Raw genomic sequence first — 22,989 nt, 5'->3', positions numbered from 1 at the left:
GTTTGCTCAATGGGTGAATTAAATAAACCAGGTTTTAAAAAAGAAAACTGGACAAACAAATTCTGTAACACGTAACCCCAAAGGCCCCATCCCAGCTGAGGTGGGACCTCTGCCCTTTAGATACCTAGCACAGATCTTTACTTCTTAAACTACATGAGAGATGCTGACCCTTTATGTGGGCTAGCTACTTGAGGAGGGTTAGACACACACTTTGCCAATGGAGTGCACAACTATTAACTAGCTATGGTAGAATATTGGAGACCAGGGCTCCTGGCTCTGGGAGGAGAGTGTGGTCCAGTGGTGAACATAAGAATGGCCATCCTGGGTCAGAAAATGGTCCACCTAGCCTAGTATCCTGTCTTCCAACAGTGACCAGTGCCAGGTGCTTCAGAGGGAATGAACAGAACAGGTCATCATCAAGTGATCCATCCCGTCACCCATTCCCAGCTTCTGGCAAACAGCAATCCCTGCCCATTATGTTCTTATGTTGGGTTGAGGGTGAAGCCTGGGTTAGTGAGAAGGTCTGTGAAGTGCACAGAAATATAAAAACATTAGTCCGCAGAGGTGAAATTTAATTTTGGCTCCCAGTTTAGTATGCCTTTCCCTGCACTAACAGGGTAGTTCATGGGAAGATCTCTCCCTAGTGCAGGCACCCTAGATCAGAACATTGCACATAATTCAGTTCAGAGCTGTTTGGAATAGCTATTGTAATCAGCTCGGATAACAAAGGCAACCAGATCCACTACTCCAGGCATAAGCGAGTGGCATACAGATGTCAAGACGAAATCCCCTTTCCCCATGTATCACACCACATACTAGTTGAGGTGCATTATGGGGGAGAGGCATTCCCCTTCCCCTAAAGAGATTAACCAAAGGGGCGTCACCAAGGGCAGGAAACAGAAATGGATAAGCCAATGAGCTGAGCTGTCAGACAATAGTTCATAGCAGCAACAGCTTACAATTGGGCAGCACCTTTCATTATCAGGATCCCAAAGCGCTTTACACACTATAGCTAGAATATAGATACAGAGGGCCAGATTCTCAGCAGCACGAGAACTCCTCTTGGCGCAGCTGAGGGCAAAGATGACTTTAAACCACCTTTTTTGGCTTCCTTAATCTCTGAGGCTGCTGGGGGACATTTTTGGTCCCCACTGTGACCCAGAACAGCCTCAAAGCTGCTCTAAGTTCTGTCAGCTTCTAACAGCCCCCAAGGGGTCATTATGCTAGCAGGAGATTGCTGGAGCACAGTGTACTCTGGCCACCTCTCTCATACCCTGACCCAAGGGAGCCAGGAGGATGTGGGGCAGAGCTGGGGGAATCTTACACTTGGAGAATCCTCAGTTAACCCACAAGGGCAGCTTCACCAGCCTCTCACACCCCTCAAGCAGTGCAATCAGGGCAGAGTGAGGGCCAGGATATGGCCTACGATGGTGCAACCCCCTCTGGGGTCAAAATACAGTCATTTCTGAGGTGGGACTCAGGGGCTATTTAACAGTACACAACCACTGTAGGCAGCAGTTTTAGACGGGACATGCAGAAGAAGGCCATATCCAATCAAGGAGGAATAAAATTTACCAGACAGGAGTTTGCAGTCCCCCAAGACAGTAGGGTTAGCCTTCTTCCTCATATGGAAAACGCCGTGATCTCTTTAATGGCCATAAGGAGCAAGGACCTCACTTTCACATCTCCAATAATGAGGCAAACCTTTGTCCTTCTGTTCCTCAACCTAACAAAATGCAACCAGCTACCATTTTGTCAGTGCTTGAACCAGAGAGAACGTTGCCTCTTGCGCTGGATAGGATTTCAATCCCAGACCGAGCCTACATGCATGTTTCTTATGAGAAAAAAGCAAGGGAAATAAAACAATTCTCGGCTACTCTACACGTGCCCTGCCTGCTATGCAACCAATACGACATCATGTGTGCAGGGGGTTACTGAACTCCCCCCAGGTGGCTTATGCAGGACAATGCACGCTCTCAGGAAACCCGTTTTATTGTTATTTTTTAAAAATAAGCCTTGATTTGTGAAAGGCTCAGTCCAGGAGCTGCAGGTGCTCAGCACAGAAGTCCAGCTGCTCAGAAAGCAGGTCGGTGTCACTATATTCAGGTTTCTTCCAAACCCACCTCAGAGTGAAGCAACCTGCACTGGAAAACTCAGCAAGGCTCAGAAATGCTGACTCAGACTGCTCCTAAAGCACTCAGCGGAGCCCTGCTCGATACTGTTTGCTTTCAGTAGCCGAGGCCTTGCTCTTGGCCTCAGAGTATTGCAATAAGAGACAAAGGCAGGAAACCAAACGTTGCATGCCAACAGAGCAAAAGCCAATTAACTCGGAATTTGCAGTTTGCAGATGCACATATCCCAGTGGAACTCCAACTCTGCAGCTAGGATCTCTTCAGGAACTGGCATTAGACTTTTTCCAACTTGTGAATGGTAACAATAAAATTTCCAGGACCCAATTTTTCTGGCTTTCTTTGGAGGGAGGGAGGAACGGAGCTGGGAGCTGATCATTTTCCTTGAGTCCTGGCTTTTTGCCTTTGCTTTGCAAGGGATGCTATTAATTATGAGCTCTCTCCCTGCAAATTTTCAGGGCTAGCTGTTGTCTCCTGCTCACTATAATCCCATTTATCAGACCTTCTTTTAACCGAGCTGCCTGGCCATTCTGCTCAACCAGCCAAGGAGCAAACATGAGACGTGAGGCATCTGATCAAATCCAGGGGACAGAGATATTCATGGTCAGTGACTAACAAGGCCAATTAAGAAGTCCTAAGCGAAGCCCTCTAGGCAAAAGGTCATGGCAGATTCAACCTTGACTGGGAGTGGCCCTTGCTCACTGTGGCATCTTTCCACTTGCCTGTACTGGCCATGCGTGACGGTGAAACCTTTCAGTGTTGCCGAGGGGACCCTCTGCTCTGCAGTGTACTGGGAGGCATGGACGATGAATGGTCTTTGTCCAGCAGTGGCCCTGGAACAGCTGATACAGCTGGATGGACGGGATGCAGCATTAGAGGCATTTCCCCCAGCTTCTTCTCCCCCATCTTTTTAAGACTTCCCCTGTGACTATCTTTAACCCCACGGAGGCAGGGTGGAATCAGAGCGGAGTTCCCGTTCCTTTGGAACTGCAGGTAGGACAGTGGCAAGGAAAGGCCTCCTGGGATGCCCTTGCCGGACCTTGCTTGAGCCACAGTTTGCTTTGCTAAAGGCAAGACAAAGTCATCCTATTTCAAGGGCAAAACCTTCCTGTTCCCCTGGACACCGAGTTCTGAGTGACAGAATGTGCGGTGGTGTCAGACAGGAAGAGCATTCCCATCTGGGCTCCTGAATAATCCTAGTGGGGGTCTCTGATCTCAGGAAATGGCTTGTGGATAACGTCACCTGTCCTGCTTCTATAGCAAACATGGGAGAAGCAGCTGGAACCTCCAAACCACGTCTGTCCACCTGAGTTAGCTGCTCTCCAACGTTTCCCTTGCCCAGCTGAGCCCTGGGAAGGTAATGCCAGTTAGAGATGAAATGAACTAGAAACGCCATGACAGCTCCCAACGCCTGAGGGGTTTGTTAAAGGGACGGGTTTCAGCGCGGGGTGTCCCGGACTCCGTACTGCAGGCTCCTTCACCTTGATTCATGAAGCAGGATAAAACGAGCAAGTGCCCTGCTGTCAATCACAGACATGTCGCGCTGCCCACCGGGCTGCAAAATTAAGTGTGTGTGCTCGCCTGGGGGTGGGGGGGAATCGGGGATGAGACTCCAGTTCAGTCCCACCAAAACCCTTGGAAGAAGAGGCAGATGATATCAGATCAGCTAGCTCAACTTTTTCCCAGCCAATGCCTGGTGGTTCCCGACAGTTTCACATGACTAGTGGCTTCCATCATTTCCCTCCCACTGGACCTATTAGAGTGCAAGATCACCACATGTTGGGACACATTGTCCCACTGCAACGGCAACACGGTGGCTAGCAAGCCAGCCCTTTACATTGGGGGGCATCACCTGACAGGCTGGAGATTTGAAAGAGCTTCCGTACATCCAAAGCTTCGTCACCGTAAATTCTTCCAACTGCCCAGTTTGAGCTGAGAATTTCCCACCAGTCAACAGACCTGGGAGGTGGCAGGGGCCCTGGGTTATACTCAAACCGTGGCTTCACTGCTAGTGTTATTTGCTCTAGCTAGATCAAAGCTAGCTTGGGTACGTCTACAGAGCGGCTGTCACCCCTCTGACTACGGAGCAGGCACACTCTCAGTTGAACACATCGTCCTGGTAGCAATAAATGGGTTAACAAAAGCTCTATGGTGCAACTTCTGCTTGCTGGGAGCTGGGCTTCCCCGTGGCCAAAACATGCCACGCGCCACTGTGCAAGAGGTCTGAGAGCATCATGACGAGCACAAGCAAGAGGCGGTGGATTGTGAGAACTGCCTAATCAGAAAACTATTCTCAGCCTTCAGATACACATCTATAAATAGCCAGCAACGGAGCTGTACCTGCATCTCGGCTCTACGTGTGATTCAGAAACACTGTCTGAGTCAGGAAACTCAGGCTGCTTAGAGAAGAGATTTAGAAGATCATGTCTGAGTCTGGGACATTTCAGTCCCATAGAAAAAGGCTAAATGTTGGATTTTCAGAAGCGCTCAGCATTATCCTAAGGGCTGGTCTACACTGAAAAGTTATATCAGCACAGCTACATCGCTCAGGGGAGTGAGATGTAGCTAAGCGGACCTAACCTCCAGTGTAGAAGGCACTACATCAACAGATGAATTCTTCCATCGACCTCGCTATCGCCTCTCAGCGACAGGAGAGCCCTGCAGCCCTGCCCCTGTAGCATTTTAAGCGCAGACACAGCCTGTGTTCTTTCTGAAGTCAACAGCCATGGAATTCAGGAGGAGCGGGGACCACAGGTCAATGCTGAGCACATAGGAAAATCCCATTCTGAATGACCATGTTGAGTGCTGTGTGCCTGGCTGCCCCGGAGCGGAGTGGCTCGTAGACCAGACTGTTCCTGCGCACAGCAGATTGGCAATAACAGCCATGCCTGTCACTGGCATAGGAAGTTATCTTTTGTTGTTTCATTGCAGCATCTTGCATTTGGTTTCGTTGCACATCGTGACGAGAGAATCTCACACCTTTATAAATCACGGCAAAGGATCCAAGGATAGGGGGACCTGGAATTTGGATCTTCATTCAGATCCAAACCTGAACTTCCTGGGAGCTTGGAAGGGTTTGCGTTCGATGCTCCAGTTTGGGCTCATTAGAGACACAGGCCAGAGCCATGAATACACCCATCACTGGGGTACCAGTGTCTCCAGAAAGATGTCATCTCTGAAGGTCAGAGTGGTCTGCTCAACGTCTCATCTCTAGTGATGAACACATCTCAGGGCTTGTCTACACGGTGGGGTTATGCCCATTATGAGGAGTGATTTCGAAAGTGCATGCATGTGTTGCGGATTAATTGGTCTGTGTAGACCTTGCTGGTGTCCTTTCATGTAGTGCTGCTTGACACAGGGCTACATTAAAGCACAGTAGGGAACATTTAGTGAACACCAGTAGGGTCTGCACAGACTGATTAATGTGCATCACATTAGCACTCTTTAGAAATCACACCCCCGTACAGCACATCACTCCAGCATGGAGACAAACCCTCAGAAGGTTTGGAAACTCCGTTCTGAGTAGCACTCAGACAGTTGCGTAACTGATCCTCTTGGGCCTCTAAAATCCTGTTGTTCATTTTGTGCGCGTTGCCTCACTCCTGATTTCCAACTTTAACTTTGTTATGGAATCTGGCATTGCCCCAGTTGGTCCAAGATGGACACAAAACAAAATCAGGGGTTAGGAGGGGAGTTCTCTAAACATTTCCCAACCTCTAGGGTTGAGTGTAAGGTCAGATCAGTCCTTATTTTATAGAAACTGGTTCCCTTGTTCCTAGTGGAAGCTATTTTGTAACTGCATGGAAACTCCACTGGATGCAGTGTCAATTACGCAAGTGGCATTAAAGCCACCCATCTCTGGATCATGGGCCAATTACCGTGTGTCACTGCTCAGGCACTAGGGCATTGGTAATCAAACCACTGCTCTCAGCGTCTCCCTGCTGCACATAATGATCAGCAGCCCCAGCAGTTGCATGGAGCTGTACATATTTTAAAATGAACCATAGAGGCAGATGAACTCTGCAGGTGCAGGAAGCACTTCCCTCCACACTGAGCAGGACAGCAGACTCCCATCCTACAGGTCAATACAGCCAACTGGCCAGAGATCCATGGGCTTGGCTACCAGTCTACCCCACAAGCTGCTTCGCCAGCGGCTGGAAGAGGAGCTTTTACCTGCTAAGGAAGAAATGTGGTTCAGTGATCTCTCCGCAGACCAGGAAATCCAGAGCTCTGCTACTGGCTCTGAAGTTAGCTCCTTCTGTGACCTGGCACAAGTCATGTCCCTGTTCTGTGCCTCGGCTTCCCGTTCTGTGAAATGGAATAATCCTTACTTATCTGCATTGCTGTGAGGATTGATTAGATTACCATAGAAATGTAGGGCTGGATGGGACCTTGACTGGCCGTCCCCCCACACTGAAGCAGGATCAAGTAAATCTAGACCATCCCTGAAAGGTGTTTGTCCAACCTGGTCTTAAAAACCTCCAATGACAGGGATTTTGCAACCTCCCTCGCCTTGTTCAGAACTTAACTACCCTTAGAGTTAGAAAGTTTTTTCTTAATATCTAACCAAAGTTTCCCTTGCTGCAGATTCAGCCCATTACTTCCTGTCCTACCCTCGGAGGGCATGGAGAACAATCGATCACCATCCTCTTTGTAACAGCCCTGAACATAACGTTTGTATGGCATGTGGAAAATGACAGCAAGGAAGGATGGTACAGTGGTCAGGGCATTGGCCTGAGACAAAGGTTCAAATCTTGACTCTGCCACAGACTTCCATTGTGATTTTGGGGAAGACACCTGGGGCCAAATTTCTAAAGATACGTAGGCACCTAAAGCTGTAGATCGGTGCCTAGGGAGATCTTCCTAGGTACCTAACTCCCTTTGATCTCAGCTTTCTGGTGCTACAGTGATGAGACCGGTGTAAGCGGGAGGTACGATTATTCCTGCATGTACCGGGGTGTAAGTAAGACCTGCCATATACCCCCTGGTGTCCAGTGACTAATCCCAGGAGGTGTCTGCATGCATGTGTGGCTTTGGCGCAGTCCAGCGTACAGGCACGGTCATGTGTACATCTGTGTGAAGGGGTGGGTGAGTCTCTGCATACATGGGGACATAGATGTGTGCGCGGCAGGTCTGTGTGGTGCAATGTGCATGATTTGTTTCATAAGTTTGTTGCTGTCTGAGTGCCAATGTCAGCTCTGAGTACGTCGAGGGGTCTGCCCTGGTCTAGGCCACCGCAAAGAGCTGGCATACTGCACTGTCCCCGTGCTGCCGGAGCTCAGGGCTTTCCAGCACTCTTGCTCCAATGGGCACTGGCAGTTACTAGGCTGTACACTCAGCCACTGTGCCAAAACATCCTATTCCCTGACTATGCTAGGACAAGTCTTGCAATAAGCGAGCGCTCCGAGCTCCCAAGAGCCAGGCTCTGGCACTTCCTTCCAGCAGGAGACGAGTCTCAGCCCTTCTCAAGAATTAATAAAAACCACATTACTGTCTCACGTGGACAAGGCAAAAAGCGAGGCGAAGAAGGAAAGCCAGGACTGAGGGAAACCCAATTTGAAGGAAACAGATCAGAGAGCAGCAGAGTTAATGCGAGGGTCTGATCAGCGCAGCTCTGCAATGTCACTCCAGCTCTGCCACAGATGTAGCCACTTTTGCACAGCTTCTCATCTCAGCGCTGCAATGCAGCTTCCCCTCCCTCCCCTCTGGGCTTGGTCCCCGGCTCAAAGCTGCAATGCAGCAGGACAGGTATGCTCCTGCCTACCTCTCACCCTCTGGGCTCCACTTCCCTGCTCAGCCCTGCCCGGTGGCCTCATCAGAGCTCCCCCTCCTCCCCGGGTCAGACCTGTCCGGCATTCCTGGAGCACACTAGCTGTATTTTCCTCCTCCTTCTGGGCAGCAAGTAGAAATCACCGCCACCCCAGTGCAGCATCTTGCCCCCCAGGGGACCCACTTCACCGCACAGCAAAGGGGTGCAGGAGTCTGGTTTGATTTTCCATGTCTGGGGCTGCCACAGCTCTGGGGGCAGCATGCTTGAGACACGGGCTGGAAAAGCCTAGGGACCAGCTATCCCAGGTGCTACAGACGAGAGTCACCCCCACATTGCTCAGTGCAGCCTGCTGCAGAGCCAGGGGCAAACTTTGCCCCTGCTGAACTTTGCCCTTTGGAAGGGACGTGCTGGGGGCGAACCTGTGCCGCGGTGGCCACCGTGCTGGAAAGGCGGCTGGTTGGTGACACGGGCAGGGCTGGTGCCCAGCCTTAGAGATCCTAAGCCACCATCCAGCCAGCTTCAGCACTCAGCACCTCTTTGCACTTGTCCCAGCTCTAGCACACATGCTGTACCACCGCACGCATGTGACACTACTGTACCATCACACACCTACAAAATAACTGGAGCAGGGCCACATACACACACGTGACATTGCTGTTCTACCGCACACACACGCATCATTGCTGTACCACCACAAAAGCATACACACATCCCACTGCAGTACTACCATATACTCAGACACACACGGCACTATGGCACCAGTGACGCGCACACACAGCATTGTGGGGACACAACCCTCCTCTACAAACCCAGGCCTAACCACTCCAGCTCAAGGAGGGTCTCCATCTGACCAAATAGAAGCAGGGCTTGTAGCCCAAGTGGCCTCCAGCCACTAGCACGGCAACGTATGCTTCAACTGGCCTAACACAGTCATGAACTTGCTAATCACGCGCCGGCACCAGGATATGAACCTGAGCACTTCATTCTTCAAGAAACAGCTCTTGCGCCATTGAAGGAACTGCTCCACCAGCCAGAGATGAAAGCACTTGTCACAGGAGATGGCCTGTCACAAACGGTTGGCATCATTAAAAGGTTACGCACCTTAAAGGATGTTATCTACGGCTCCGCACTGACCTGGAACGAATCCCCCAAGGTAAAGCAGGCACAAATGCCGGCTGAGTGCTTCCCCTGGAGATTTTAATGAGATCGGGACTGAAGGAGGCACGGAGGTGAATAGCTATCCTGAACCATGAAGCATGAAGCTGACTGGGAAATCGAGGAAGTGGTAACTCAACTGGACATGACAGGTGTGGGGGAGGAGGGGCTGGAAACCAACAGAGGCCATGGTGAGAAAGGGGATTCATGCTGGAACCAATGCTCCAGCCACTGAGCGGATGGGAGACTGCTGCAGCAAGGGGAAGAACAAAGCAAAGGCCAGGACACAAGGCCCAGTGAGAAGATCATAAACAGAGAGCTGGGCAGAGCCAAGGGGTCTACAGAGCATGCTGGCATATGTCACCCAGAGCCAGAGGCTCCAGGAATTGTATCGCTCATGAGGCGCATCACGCAGGCCTGGAGGTTCTTGGAGTTGCATCCCCCCACACAAAGGTTATTGATGTGCACAGCCCTTGGTCTGCAATCACCCAGGTGTGGGTTGGCCTGGAGGTCAGGACCTTGATGGGATATCCCCTCAGGCAGGGCAACACCAACGCCAAGCAATGCTCCGGTCTCAACCTCCCAGCCCCTTGCTCTCATTTCCTGAGCTAACAGCCCAGCTTTGGAGTTGTCCTCCTGTTCGTTCCCCTGCTCATGTCTGGTTGGTGATGGGGATGGGGGCTCTGGCTAATGGCACTCCGGAGGCAGGCTGGTGAGAGGGTCTGGGCCAAATTTTTCATTCAAAATGGGGTTTTGGGACAAAAAATGGATTTTAATCAAAATGGAGATTTCCTCTGGAAATGTCCCGTTTCAGCACATTTTTTCAATTTTTCAATGAAGAAACAGAAATGCAAAATGTTTCCAGTTTTAGGGCAACCAATACCAAATATTTTTGTACAAAAAATATTCAGGTTTGGGGCTTTTCACTGGAAACTTCGGAAGAACATTTTTAATTTTCATTTCTCTCCTCTCCCTCTCCCCAAGTTCAAAATGTCCTGCAAGCACAAAGAACCTTTCCCAACCTGCTCAACCGAGGGGCTCGGTGATTCCTGGGTGGTGTCGGCAGACCCTCACCGCCCATCGCAGGCTAACCAAAGGGGAAAAAGACTCACTTGTGTCAGGGCTTCTGCTTTCTGCTGCTAGGAGCCACTAGTCACCTCCTTTGGAAACGTATTTCAAGAAAGGAGCGTGGCAGTGGTCAGGTGAAATCTAAATGAAGCCCTGGGGCCACAGTGTGACATGATGGCAGGACCCTTCCCTCCTCTTCTACCCCATGTCCCAATTTCAGGAGCTTTACTCCAGTTTTACAGCCGGCATGAAATAAATCGGTCTCCCTACCAATCTCGGATGAGCTCCGCGCGGCACTGGGGACCTGCAAGTGGAATAACATCAGCATAATGGCGCTCGGAGCACCACGGTGCAGCTTTACGAGGCAATGATCCACTGCTGACGGCGGGAGAACGACTCGATCTTTGGCCTCCTTGCGTGTATGGGGCCGAGTTATTGCCTCGTAAAGCAGCATCGTGGCCCTATTATCGCTTAACTAAACAGAGGAGCCATGACCGAGAGAAGGGGGAGGAGGTGTCATTCGTCACAAGGCCCCATGGCCAGCAGGCAGGTGAGCCGGGCAGCAGGCTAAGGGAGCAGAGCACGCGCAGCCGCTCTGGGCAGCATCACCTCCTCTGCAAGTGGGACTGCCTCTTGGCAGGCCTTTTCAAGTGCCAGCCAACCGACTTCTCTGCAGCCGTGAAGGACAGGGGTGTTTTAGTCAATCAGTGAAGGAATTAGGGGGCAGGTGGTGCTTTATTGGTGCCAGGGCTTGCCAGGGCTGAGCCTCGGCGCCTCTATTTCTAACCCCAGCACCTCTGGGCTTGAGGCATCAGTTATAAATGTAAAAAAAAATTGCTTGAGCCCCGGCACGTCTTTCCTTACAAATTAAGCACTGGTGGCAAGGTACTGCCCCACGAGCTGGCCATTGTGCTCAGTAGCCTTTGGAAGAGTGTTGGCGGCTTGGTTCCTCCTCATCCTCCCAGCTCCCGCTCTGGTGACCTGGTTCCTCTCCTCAAACAGGTAGCCTGCTGCCTCTCCAGCCCCCAGCTAACCCTGTTAGGAAGGGAACATTCCTGAACAGGAAGCCTGGCCTAGTGGGCAGAGCACAGGTGTGGCAGGCAGGACTCCTGGGTTCCATTCTGACCTGCTGGGTGGCCCTGAGCCAGTAACTTCCCCTCCGTTTCCCATCTGTGAGCCAGAGGTGATGATCCTGCAGATAGCAGGTGTACCGGTGACTCAGGACAGCTTTAAGCTGCACTGCCCCAGCTGGAGCACTGCTGAAGAAAGCCCTCCATGGGCCACATGCCTCCCAAGCCCCCAGCAGATGTGCACCCGCTGCTCCAGCATTCAAGGAGCGGCATGCAGTGGGGGGAAGAGCTCCATGGAAGCCATTCCAACCGTCCGGGGCCAGCCCGCACAAGCATGGACTCCTGCTGTACCTGGCCATGGCTTGGGGATGCCAGGTGAGGGGGGCGCCTGGCCCCACACACCTCCATGCACCAACTATGCACCGTCTGGCCCCTGCCCATGTGCACACACGGGCTGCCATTTAATGTCACCCTCTACAACAGGCACTGCCCAGAGCCAGCTGCATTATTGCCAAACCTAGAACAGAAAAGAACCTGTGGGACTTCAGACAACGCTCCTAGGAATCTCCCAGTGAGGGCAAACCTTTCCATGGCAATCGCTGCACACACTCACGCACACTTCCACCCCAGTCATCCCTCCCCCACCCACAGAGCACCCACAACGGCAAATACAGCAGATACAGACACACACATCCTAGGCACGTACACACCCACTCATGCACACACAGAGAGCACACACACAACTGCAAACACACCAGGTACTGACACAGCATGTGCACTCTTGCACCTACACACAAATGCACCCACAGAGCACACACACACAGCACACACACAAAGAGAGAACCCACACATGCACACACGCACATGCACACACGCACGCGCACAGAAAAGCAGCTTCAAGACATTCTAAGCTGGGTTCTTCCACCACATTGCCCACATGAGCTCTGGGCCCCATCGCTCAAGGGCCTGCTGCCAATGTAGTTAGCAGTCCCAGTTCCCATCCAGCTTTGATGAGAAACCTCTGTCTCTAGATGACAGGAAAGGTATAATTTTGATGTTGGAAATAGTCTCTGTAAAACATATGTGGTTGATGGGGCCAATGACCTCTCCCAGCCCATGCAGGCTTCTCCCGATCTATGAAGATGGCTTTGTTTATGTAGTCCTTGCAAAGACATGGGTGTTGTTACACGGGTGATACTCCATAGCAAAGAGATGTGAAGAGGCAGCACGTGGCTATTACTAAATGGCCTATATTTTGGGCAGTGTTACACGAAGGTAAAGGCCCGTGTGTCCTTCTGGCGTACGGAACATGCAGCAAAGATGAGGATTCAGGCAGCAGCGAGCAAAGAGTCCCAGGAGCGTATCTGCTAACGGTTCATAAATCGCCAGGCAATTGGGGCTGGGCTGCAGAGGCTTTCAGGCAGAGGCCACCGGTTTGCAGCCAACTACTTCCACAGTGACTGAAAGCTTGTATGATCCGATATCTGCCTGTTGAATTTCAGGTGAGCGTGGGTCTTGCAAAAAAAAAACCCACCACATACATGGTACCAACTGGCAGTCACAGCCGCCAAGCCGAGGACTGAATGCACAGATGGAGTTCTCCTCTAACTCTTACAGATGTCCTGCTCTGAAGCACATTGCTGGAGCAAGGGGAAACCAGCACTTCTGCGGCCTATGCTGCTCTGGAGATGAAGAAAAATCTTTGCTTCCCAGGCCTCTACATCCAGCCCCTTTTCCCTAGCCCTACACGCACTTCGGACACGATCTCCTTGTCTAGTTTCATCAAATGGGATCCTGTAACAGTCTGGATTTGTTCCCTGCTCTGTGGTCCCAGAAAAAGCCTGGTAGATAACAAAGAGCGGACAGCTGCAGCACGAGACAGATCCTGATGGACGCGTCTTCTGCAAGCCACAGGAGTAGCGTGTATTCCTAGAGCAAGGAGACCGAAGAACTCAGAGATGCTCCAAGCCTCCAGCATCCTGCTCAACTGAGAATCGACTTCCAGCTTCCAGATGACAGCTCCAGGTGAGGGCTTCTTCTCCACAGCCCCAGGGTGGACAGCACCTCTTCCAGGAGAGCTACACAACAGCAGCAGCATCAGGACTTCAAGGTCTCATTGAGCAGTCCAGCAGCCAAAGCAGAGGATGGAAGGGCATCTTCGCCAGGGCTCATCTTCACTAAGCTTGTGTGTGAGTTAGAGTCCACTGCCTGGAATTTGGGACTATCCGCCGGGGTCAGACAGGGACCTGTCACATCCGAGGTCCTCTCTCCCATGCTGGCCAGCGACCAGACGAAGGTGCAAGAATGCCCCTCGTGGGCAACGAGGGAATAACCCCGCACAGAGGGAATTTCCCCCCGGCCACGGGCAGTCTGTGCTAGCGCCTGGCTTGCAGCAGGAGCACTGAGCTCCGCCAGACATGCTAATCCCAGCCAGCGTCATTGTGGGTGATAGTTTTATTATTTCCTGTGAACGTCGAATCCTTTTGGAATCCTGCTAAACTCTTTGCTTCAGTGATGTCGTGTGAGAGGTCGGTATCCGTGTAACCCTGCACCGTACGTCGCATCCCCGCCACGCCCTCGGGCCTGCCATCAAGAGCAGTGGGAATCACGGCACGCTAGGTGCAGAGGCCGGCGGACTCCGTCGGCTGGGGCTAGCGCAGGGTGATGTGGGGACACCCAGGCTCATGCTGTCTCTGTGATGGGGTCCATCCTCCTCTGGCTCGGATTGTTGTTCATCTCTCCATTCCAGCTGGCTGCCTCCATCTCAGCGCCAGCACCCCTGGGCTTGAGTGGCGGGTTCTCACCCAGCCCCATCTCTCCCCCCGGGGTCAGAGGGGTACCCCCAGCGAGCGTCCATTGCCTGGTGCATGAAGGGCAGCTTCCTGCATTCCTGGGACACCTTCGGTGGATGGAGCGGACTCCCAACGCATGGCAGGGAGAGGGACGGTAGCCAAGCTGCACAGCTCAGCGAGGCAAGTCCTCGCTCCCCGTAGCCTCAACACGATCCCGAGAGGCTGGACGGTTCCTGTGCCCAGGGGGTTAGGGATATGCAGCTGTGGATGGTCCGTTCTCTTGCGCTGGTGGACGGCCTTGTGTGTGCGCTGAAGTGGGGGCTGTAACTGGTTGATTATATGCCAGTGAAGAAGGCTGTTGACTGGAGAACTCAGCAGCTCTGGAAGTGGATGCAGTGCACCAATCTCTCCCTTTGTGAGGTCCTCACATAGGAGCATATTCTGCACTTGCTCTGCCTATCCAAGTTTCTCCCGCAGTCCCTACAAGATATGGCGTTCTCCCTCACTTCCCACCTTCATTCGTTGCTGGGCTCTGTCAAACAGCTGCTGTATTCCACTCCAGAGGTGGCTGCATACTGCTGGTGGGTGGAGTGGTTCCTACGTATACAACCAGATCCTGCCCAGGCCAGCACTACAAGGAGCGGCATGATGGTGGCAGATGATCTCTTGTTTCAGGACTCCAGCTGGTGGGGACCAAAGATTAGGAAAGGGGCAGTGTGCTCACTGAGATACAGCACGGTGCACTCATGATGGGCAGCTTGTGGGGTGGGTGGATTGCAGACATGCCCTTGGCTGGCCAGCCACAACTCCTTGGGGACATGCACCTTAACCATCCTCTGTCCTTGGAGCCTGGTGGAGCAGTCCTGCCCTTCTGCTTGCATAAGGGAGGGAGCAGCTCTGCATCCCATGCAGCCTTCTGGGCCTAAAGGGCGCGGAGCTGCTCCAGCCTCACTATGCTGGAGGAACGTCAGACACTGTGCTCTGCCGCACTGGTGTGGGCCTCTCCGCAGGGACACGATTTCCTGCTGTAAATCTGACCCTGCAGTTGCTCTCCGCCCTGATGCGTATCTATTGATTCACTTAGACTGGGAGGGTCATCTATGGAGCATCCTCCACGGGGACGTGGTCCAGCCTCTCGGCACATCACCATCTTGAAACCAAATAGCCAAAGGACCAGGGAAGCGTCTGCCAGTTGGGGGGGCTGGCTCAGCAGAAAGGGAGCGCGGTCACTGTCAGCACGGGCTTTCCTAGGGGGTGACGCGGGCAACCAGAGATCAGATCTCATTACTGGAAGTTTAAGGGAATGAGTGACAGGCCCTGCCCCACCCCTCCAGATCCAGCCCTGTCCCACCCCACCGAATGACCCTTTAATGCCAAACTCATCCTCCCCAAAGACATTATCCCCCCTCCAGCTCCCAGGGTATAGCCCTCCCCCGATCATCTCTACCGGGGAAGGGGGAGCTGAGGTTAACCCCTGGTTCACCAGGGCGCAGGTAGCGCTCTTGCTCTGTCACACCTTCCCTCCCAACCCAGCATCAGCTACAACAGGGTCTGCCACAGCCCCCCCTCAATCCTCATGCAGCTCCGCTCCGCCCTCTCCTCACCCCATGGAAGAGACCAGCGAGTCCCACCAGCCGCCCTATCCGGGCTCTGGGAAGCGATTTCCAGAGACCCCTCCCCCTGAATGTTCCCCCCGCCCAGGCACACATGCAGGAAGAAGCAAGCCAAGATCATCCCGTGCCCCAGACTTCTGACTTTATGGGAACTGAGAGTGCTCAGCACCTCACAGGATCAGGACCACAAGGCAGGCCTAACAAAAGTCCAGCTAGATGTTGCTCCTTACTGGAGGTGGGTCCCTACCTCTGTAACTGGCCCTAGTGGCAACCTATGAGCCAGACATGGGTTCTGCGCTCTGGGACTCGGTGCACCTGTCAGCCAGCAGGACTCAGATTAGTTTACTAAAAGGGGAAACAGGCCCAGAGATCAGACCCGAGATGAGTCTGGGACCCCAACACCTTCGCTACCTCTGGTGAAACCGTAGGGCAGAGAAGAACAAGAGCAGTTCTGTTGCATTTCTTTACAGCTCTGGATTGAAAGATCAAAGCACGTCGGACTGGCAGGACCTGCTCAGCTTTCCAAGGACATTCCACACCCCTGGGCTAAAACTGCCGGTGTAAATACTGAAGTGGTTCTCCCGGAAGAACCAAGAAGCAAGTTGTCCCTGCAGTGCCTGTTGGAAGGTCTGAGGCTGCAGGGGGGCCTCTGATCTAAAGCCAAATGCCAGACTTCATGCACCGATCCTGTGCTTGCATGGGCACCATAAGGGCACTCTCACATAAATCACCCACACATGCCTTTGGCTATCCCTGGGTCAGTCCAGAAGCTTAGCCTGGAAGGGGAAGCTCTGATCACAGAGATGGAGCAAAGCCAAGCCGGCTGGGAGGAGAAACCTCTGCATTCCTCAGTCTGATTTAGAAGCAAGACATTGACCAAAAACACAAGCTTGGGGGGGAAAGAACCAAAGCATAACTTGCAATTCCCCTGACCAGCAATGTCAGAGCAAGGCTGGAAACAATGTGAAGCTCCATCCTGCTGACCTGGTGCTGTGAACTCCCTGGCTTGGCTCTTCCCCCTTTGGGGAGGAAGCTAAGGACATTCTAATTAATGATGGAGAAACCTTGAAAAATAAGACACAATAACGTTTCCCTTCCCCTCACCCCCACCCACCCACTGCCTGTATATGAGCTGACACCCACGAAGCAGAAAGCTGGGGATGTTAGACATACAGGCTGAGAGGAAGGATGGCCCAGTGGTTAGGGCACCAGCCCGTGCAACAAAGACTCGGCTCACTTCCCTGCATGGCTGCAGAATCCCTGCGTGACCCTGAGCTAGTCCCTTTGGGTACATCTACACTGCACACTAAGCCCGGGCCTGAAGGATTTGGACTTGTGGACGCAGTGTTTCCAAGCCCGTGCATGAGTGTCCACACTGCGTTGTAAACCTGGGCTTGCCATTGCTGGGCCCAGGTCTCACAGCCGTAGTAAGGTGTCCATGCTGCACTATGCTGAACTGCTGAGTCGGGGCTGCAGCTTGGCCTGCATCTACACTGCAAAAGGACAGGGCTTACAGCTGAGTCAGCAGAACTTGGCCTGCAACCCACGCCCCTAGCAGGGTTCTAGGAGCTGGGCCCTGAGTGCGTGCTGACCTGAGTCAGACGGACTGGCCTGTGGACAGAAGCGGGGCTTAGCCTCAAACCTGAGACAGAGCCTGGGATTAGCGTGCAGTGCAGACATAGCCATAGGGCCTGTTTTTAAAAGGGGTTTAGTTGCCTAGTGGGATTTTTCATACGTGCCTAACTCCCACTGGTTTCAGAACCTCATTAGGTGTCTATCTGCATGTTTAAGTGCCTGATTGCACTTGAAAAAGTAACCCTTAGTTTCTCTAGGGCTAAGTCTATGCTGCAACACCCCCCCCCCACCCCCCCCACCCGGCACCATGTCTCAGCACCTGGGCCGACTGATTTTGGTTCGCACCGCAGCATTAAAAAGAATCGTGTAGACATTCCCACCTAGACTCCGAGACCCACCCCCTCACTGGCTTTCAGAGCCTCCAGGGACGTCTACGCTGCTATTATTAGCCTCGTAGTGTGAGTCCTGTGGGCCCAAGTCAGTTGATCCAGGCTCTGAGACTTGCTGCTGCAGGGTTGGGTTTTTTTTGCAATGCAGACGTACCCTCGGTCTCTCAGTTTTCCATCTGTAAAATGGAGAGAACAGCCCAGTCCTACCTCACAGGGTGTGTTAGGGTCAATACAGTGAGGTGCTCAGGCACTGTGATGATGGAGGCCAGACAAGCACCTAAGATAAGTGCTGCTACATCAAACTATCACCCATAGATCTCGGAGGGGTAGATTATTATCCCTGTTTTACAGATGTTGCTCAGAGAGGGGAGCTGGTACATTCCCCTGGTCATGCAGGAAGCTGTTTGCAGCTATGAAAAAAAGCCTGTGCTGATTCCCAGCCAAATGCCTCATCTACTGGACCACCTGCCTCTCCAGAGGAAAGAGAAGTTGCAGCTGCTTTCCCCTGCCACCTCCTGGCAGATGTTCCTTCACCAGGTCTGTACTCCTGGTTTACGCCAGCATAGTCACGGGGATGAATCTGGGCTTTTCCTCAAGAGCCAAAGTCAGAGTCCAGCATCCACAGTGGAAAAGGCCTTCGAGCCTGGCCTGACACCTCTCACAGTCCACACTGAGCTCGCCACCACACCAGGAAGAGGCCTTGGAATGTTTGTTAATGACCAAAGACATCTGTGTTTAACGGAAGACCTTGGCTCCGGCCCAGCCCCACTTCCTTCCCTACACGACCATGCCGTGATGCGCCGGGTTTAGCAATGGAGGAACCGGTGTGGAAAAAAATTACAGGAGCCCTGAAGCTTCCCTGATGGGTAGAACCCAGCACAAGCCGAATCTTATCAAGATGACACTTTTCTTATCACGTGGAAGGGCCAAAATACTGTAGAATAACAGGATTCTCCACTCCAGTTCTGCAGACTAAGCAGGTCTGCTGATCAGGGACAAATCCAGCAGTTGGGCTGCCACTTGTCAAATGGGATCAGACTCCAAAACCTCACCTTAAAGCTGGATTTGTGAGACCATGGCTTGCCAGCAGCAGAGAATGCTATGGGCCTGAAGAGGGAGGGGGGTCTAGTGGCTAGAGCAAGAGACTGGCGATCAGGACTCCTGGGTTCCATTACTAGCTTTGGGAAGAGATCTGGTTGGAGCAAATGATGGGTCATCAGATTCCTGGGTTCTAGTCCCACTGCTGCCTCCCTGTATGGCCTGGGACAGGAAATGTCCCCGCTGTGTGCCTCAGTTTCCCCCTGGACACTTGCTTGTCTCACTGGGGGTGTGAGGTTTAATTCTTTAATAACTAAAGTTCTTTGGACTCCCTGGAAGCAAGGTGCTATGGCACTTATGTATGGAGAAAGATGCACTGGGCTGGAAGGAAAATCATACGCTGACCATGGTACAATACATACTAAATAGGTTGTCTTTAGTATAAATCACAGAGCAGAACCCCTGCTACTGGAAGTGACCAATGGAGCTACGAAAACTTATGCCAGCTGCAGATCTTGCCCACGCTTTCCTCCAGCATGTCTCTGTAGATATCCCATGACCATCTCTTCCTGCCCCAAGGCAGGATAGTGGCATTACCATGCCCAGACCCTCTTTGCCTCTAGCGTGTGTCCAGGCAACTCCTGCAACCGTGCCAGAAAACAAAACACACAGGGGCTGCTAATATTTTTTCCAGAGCCAGCCTCTAATCCTGCCTTTTGCAAGGTGACAGGGATCTGGGGCGTGGTGTCAGCAGAGCATCTGCAGCCCAGCTGAGTGGGGCGGGGTGAGGGGGGAAAGAGAATCGGGTTTCAGCGTTGCCTTCTCCTTTCATTTGGGTCTAGGCTTGTGTGTCTGACAATCAGTCCCGCATTAGGATTTATACTCTCCTCTTGTACTGGGGGACGCAGGCAGCGTGTGGGTTCTCAGCCAAGACGGGGATGTGGAAATCTTTGCAGGGTTGCAAGGAAATGGGATATTCTGTGTGCTTAGCCTTGAAACCCAAGCCAGTAAGGGAGCCTCCCCCCCCTTCCCCAGCCCACGCTGAGCCTGGCCAAAGGCCCCGGTCCTTTAATATTTCATCTCGTATGAAATGTGTGTGAATATCGTAAGCACTTGAAAGCCCTGGCTTGGCTGCTTGTTCGAGCTGGGAAGAGAGTAGACAGACGCTGTGCAACTTTCCCCTGTGCAGCGTTGCAGATTCATCTTGCTCCTGAAGTGCAGAACCTCCTGTTATTTCCGTCCTCTGCCTCCCCAGCTTTCCCAGGCAGCTCACAACAAATCTGTAGCCCCCCTCCCCTGCTATTCCAGCCCTGGGCTCCCCCTCCACAGCTGTGCCAATGCACTTCAGTTCCAATCTGCAGACCCGTCTGCTATTCTAGTGCTGACCCCCCCTCCACACACACACACAGAGCTCTGCCAACGCCCCTCAATCCTGACCCACCACCCCCCTGCTATTCCAGCCCTGAGCAGAGGTTGCCAATCACACCACAGGGTGTGGTAATTTGTGTGATATGGACAAATGCATGTCTGCAGTGCAACAGTCTAAGGCCGTAAAGCTCTTTTCCTGATCACCCCTAGTCTGGTGCCAGCCCAAATCTCCAGAAGCAAAAGCCCAGCAGCGCCTTACCCACCCAGTCTGCCCCTCCCACCCCAAATTCTCCAAAACGTCCTTGCTGGCAGCATTAACTGCACAGCCAGCTCCAGTCAATTATCAGCTGTTTTCCAGGGTGGGCGGGGGTTCTGTGTTGGATCATGGGGAGGGGAGAGTGTTGCATGGAAACAGGCTCTTCTATGTTTAGAGCAGATCAGCTGCTGCTGCTTATTCCCCAGCTCCAATGGTAGCCCCTTGGCCGCTGCCCTCCCCATTTGCGGAAGGGTCACAAGCAGAGAGTCCAGGACTCCAGACGGGGACTAGAACTGCAGCAGATTCATGTCAGAGCACGAACACGGCTGTTGTCACACAGATGTCTCTAGTAACACCACTCAAGTGGGGGAGGGGTGGCCATAGTAACAGAGGAGATGGCCAGAGCAGAGCTGATACTGGGTGTCCCTTCATCAAAATGACTCTCTGTCTCTTAACAGGAGGCATCAGTGCATCTTTTGGCCCAGCAGCCCCCTGCCTCTCATGTCCCATGCCACAAACAAGGGACTTGACAGGGACTGGAACTGACCCTGGGTAAGCGGCTCCCCCACAGATCCCTCCATTTCTGCCTGCATGGACACTCAGCAGCTATACTAAGAGCACACGCACACACCCATGCACACCCACACGCCCACGAAACATACAACCCTTCCGCAGAGCCAGTGGGCAACAGCACGCATCATTGGAGGGCACCGCTGTATTTACTGCATGAATGTCACCTAGGACAGCCCGTGTTCAGCACTCCCGGTGCCTATGGACACAAGCCCCTCCTGCCGCCCCAGAGATCTGCCCTTTCTCAGGGCAGGGAGACACAGCTGCGACCAGCACAGCTGCAAATATGAAAGTTGATTCGTTTGCAGCTGCCTCTCTCGAGGATGCTAGGAAGAATCTGTCATCCATTTTCCTCTCGAGTGTCACATTCCAGCCCCCCCACCACGCACCCTGAGACAGATGCACGTCCTTACACTTACACACACACACAAGCCCATCTTGTGGTCTCTGGCTGATGGCTGACATCTCACATCTTCCCCTTCCCCATGTCACTTACACGGCTAAGAGAATCACGCCGTGCACACCCTTTTACAGACACAAACACAGGCGCACCAGCCTTGATGTGCTTTACATCTCACCCCTATCCTTTCCCCATGTCAGTTACACCAGTTAAAATAACCATGGCATGCACTCCCTTACACACACACACAAGCCCATCTTGTGGTCTCCGGCTGATGTCTGACATCTCCCAGCTCTCCCTTCCCCTTGTCAGTTACACCAGTGAACACAATCGCAATGACACACAGGAAGGACCTGCTTTTCTATTCCCCACGTTTCTGTCCCTGGGGGTGTCTGTGTTTGCTGCCTTCTGCCTTGCACCTTTTCCCCCCCCTCTGTGTTCTAGCTAGCACGGCCCCGCCGAGCCAGGGGATTGCTCTCGGGTTGGGAAAGGCTCGCTCTGCCAAAGCAAGCATTGTTCTCCGGAGACGGAGGGTGGGTGTGCGGGGAGGGGGAGCAACCCGGCTTTTTTTTTTAAGGTAGAACCTCAACGAAACACTGGCAAACACCCAGGAAAAAAAACAACCACCACCCCAAATCATGTCGGAACGAGCCCAAATGTGCCGGCCCCTGGCAGAATCAAGGAAGAGGGGGACGAGAAAGCCAGGAGAAGGCGAATCGCTCCCAGTCCGGCCGGACTCAGCATTTGCTGCAGACACCTTTCGCTCCGCCGGTCCCTTTGATCGCAGCCCAAATGGGACCCAAATTCTGAGAACGAGCTCGCCAAAGGTGGGAGAATGTTCCCCCCAAACTGACCCCCCCTTTCAACCGCAGGCACCTGGCTTCAAGGGGGCAGGGGGCTGGGTGTCTGCTCCCCCCATCATTCATTCACTCCTGGCTCAGCGGCTCCTCCGCTGGAGTTGAACTCGCCGCCGGGGGAATGCGGGGGCGGGGGGGGGGGGCGGCACTCACCCAGCATCTGGCTGAAGAGCAGCTGCTCCAGGTCCCCCAGCACGGTCACCACTAGCTCCGGGTCCACCTTCAGGTAGGCTCTCTCCTCCTGCCCCTTCCCCGCCGGGCCGGGCGCCGGCGGCTGCTTCTCCCGGCCCTTGGCTTTGCTGGAGAGGATCTCGTCGTCGGATTTGCTGTCCTCCGCCTCGCCGGCCTCGGGCGCCTTGCTCAGGGGTTTCACCTCGGCGTAGGGCCCGCGGGGGATGCGGCTGGGCTTGCCCAGGCTGGACGGGAGCGGGGCCAGCGGCGGCTTGGCCAGGTTGGGGGCGAGCTTGGCCTGGAAGAGGGAGTGCTCCGACTTGGAGAGGCTCTTGGACATCAGCGGCGGCTCCTTGGCTTTCAGCCCCCCGCGCCCGAAGCCCTTGGCCGCCTTGGCCATGTCGTCGCTCCACGTGGGCTCGTAGAGCTGCATCTTCTTCTCAGCGTCGGTGAGAAAGGCCAGGTTGGTGAGCGACTTCTGCTTGCGCAGGCTGGTGCCGGGCGGCAGGCGGCTCTCCACGCTGCCCGCCTTGAAGACGCGCAGCTCGCCGGCCTTGTGCGCCCCGGCGGGCGCCTTGGGCCGCTTGGGCATGATGCCGCCCTTGCCCTCGGCCCCCTTCCGGTAGCCCTTCAGCTCCTCCGGCCCCTCGTCGCTGAGCTCCAGGCTTTTGAGGTTGGCGCCGAGCATCCCGCCTGCGCTGAAACCATTTAAAACGCCGGCTGCCGGAGCACAGGGGTGGGCGGGGAGGGACGAGGCGAGGGAGGGGA

The 22,989-nt window shown here is 53.5% G+C and overlaps 1 protein-coding gene across 3 annotated transcripts in view; it reads right to left on the bottom strand.

Annotated features, from left to right (window-relative positions):
- Nucleotides 1-22,989, bottom strand: part of NAV1 (neuron navigator 1) — a 255,063-nt gene that overhangs the window by 136,489 nt on the left and 95,585 nt on the right. Inside the window, exon 5 of one of the 3 annotated variants that reach the window (XM_067531847.1) lies at nt 22,204-22,941. In XM_067531847.1, coding sequence (XP_067387948.1) covers nt 22,204-22,941 — 738 coding nt within the window. Of the gene's footprint in view, nt 1-22,203; nt 22,942-22,989 lie in introns of those variants that run through there. The other 2 variants (XM_067531844.1, XM_067531845.1) reach the window with 2 other exon arrangements.

The sequence above is a fragment of the Emydura macquarii genome, unplaced genomic scaffold (assembly GCF_026122565.2).
Source record: "Emydura macquarii macquarii isolate MOO-44397 ecotype Brisbane River unplaced genomic scaffold, CSIRO-AGI_Emac_v2 contig_3220, whole genome shotgun sequence".
In the NCBI taxonomy this organism is placed as follows: domain Eukaryota; kingdom Metazoa; phylum Chordata; order Testudines; family Chelidae; genus Emydura; species Emydura macquarii.
The sequence above is the reverse complement of the archived record's forward strand: the minus strand, read 5'-3'. Positions and strand labels throughout refer to the sequence as shown.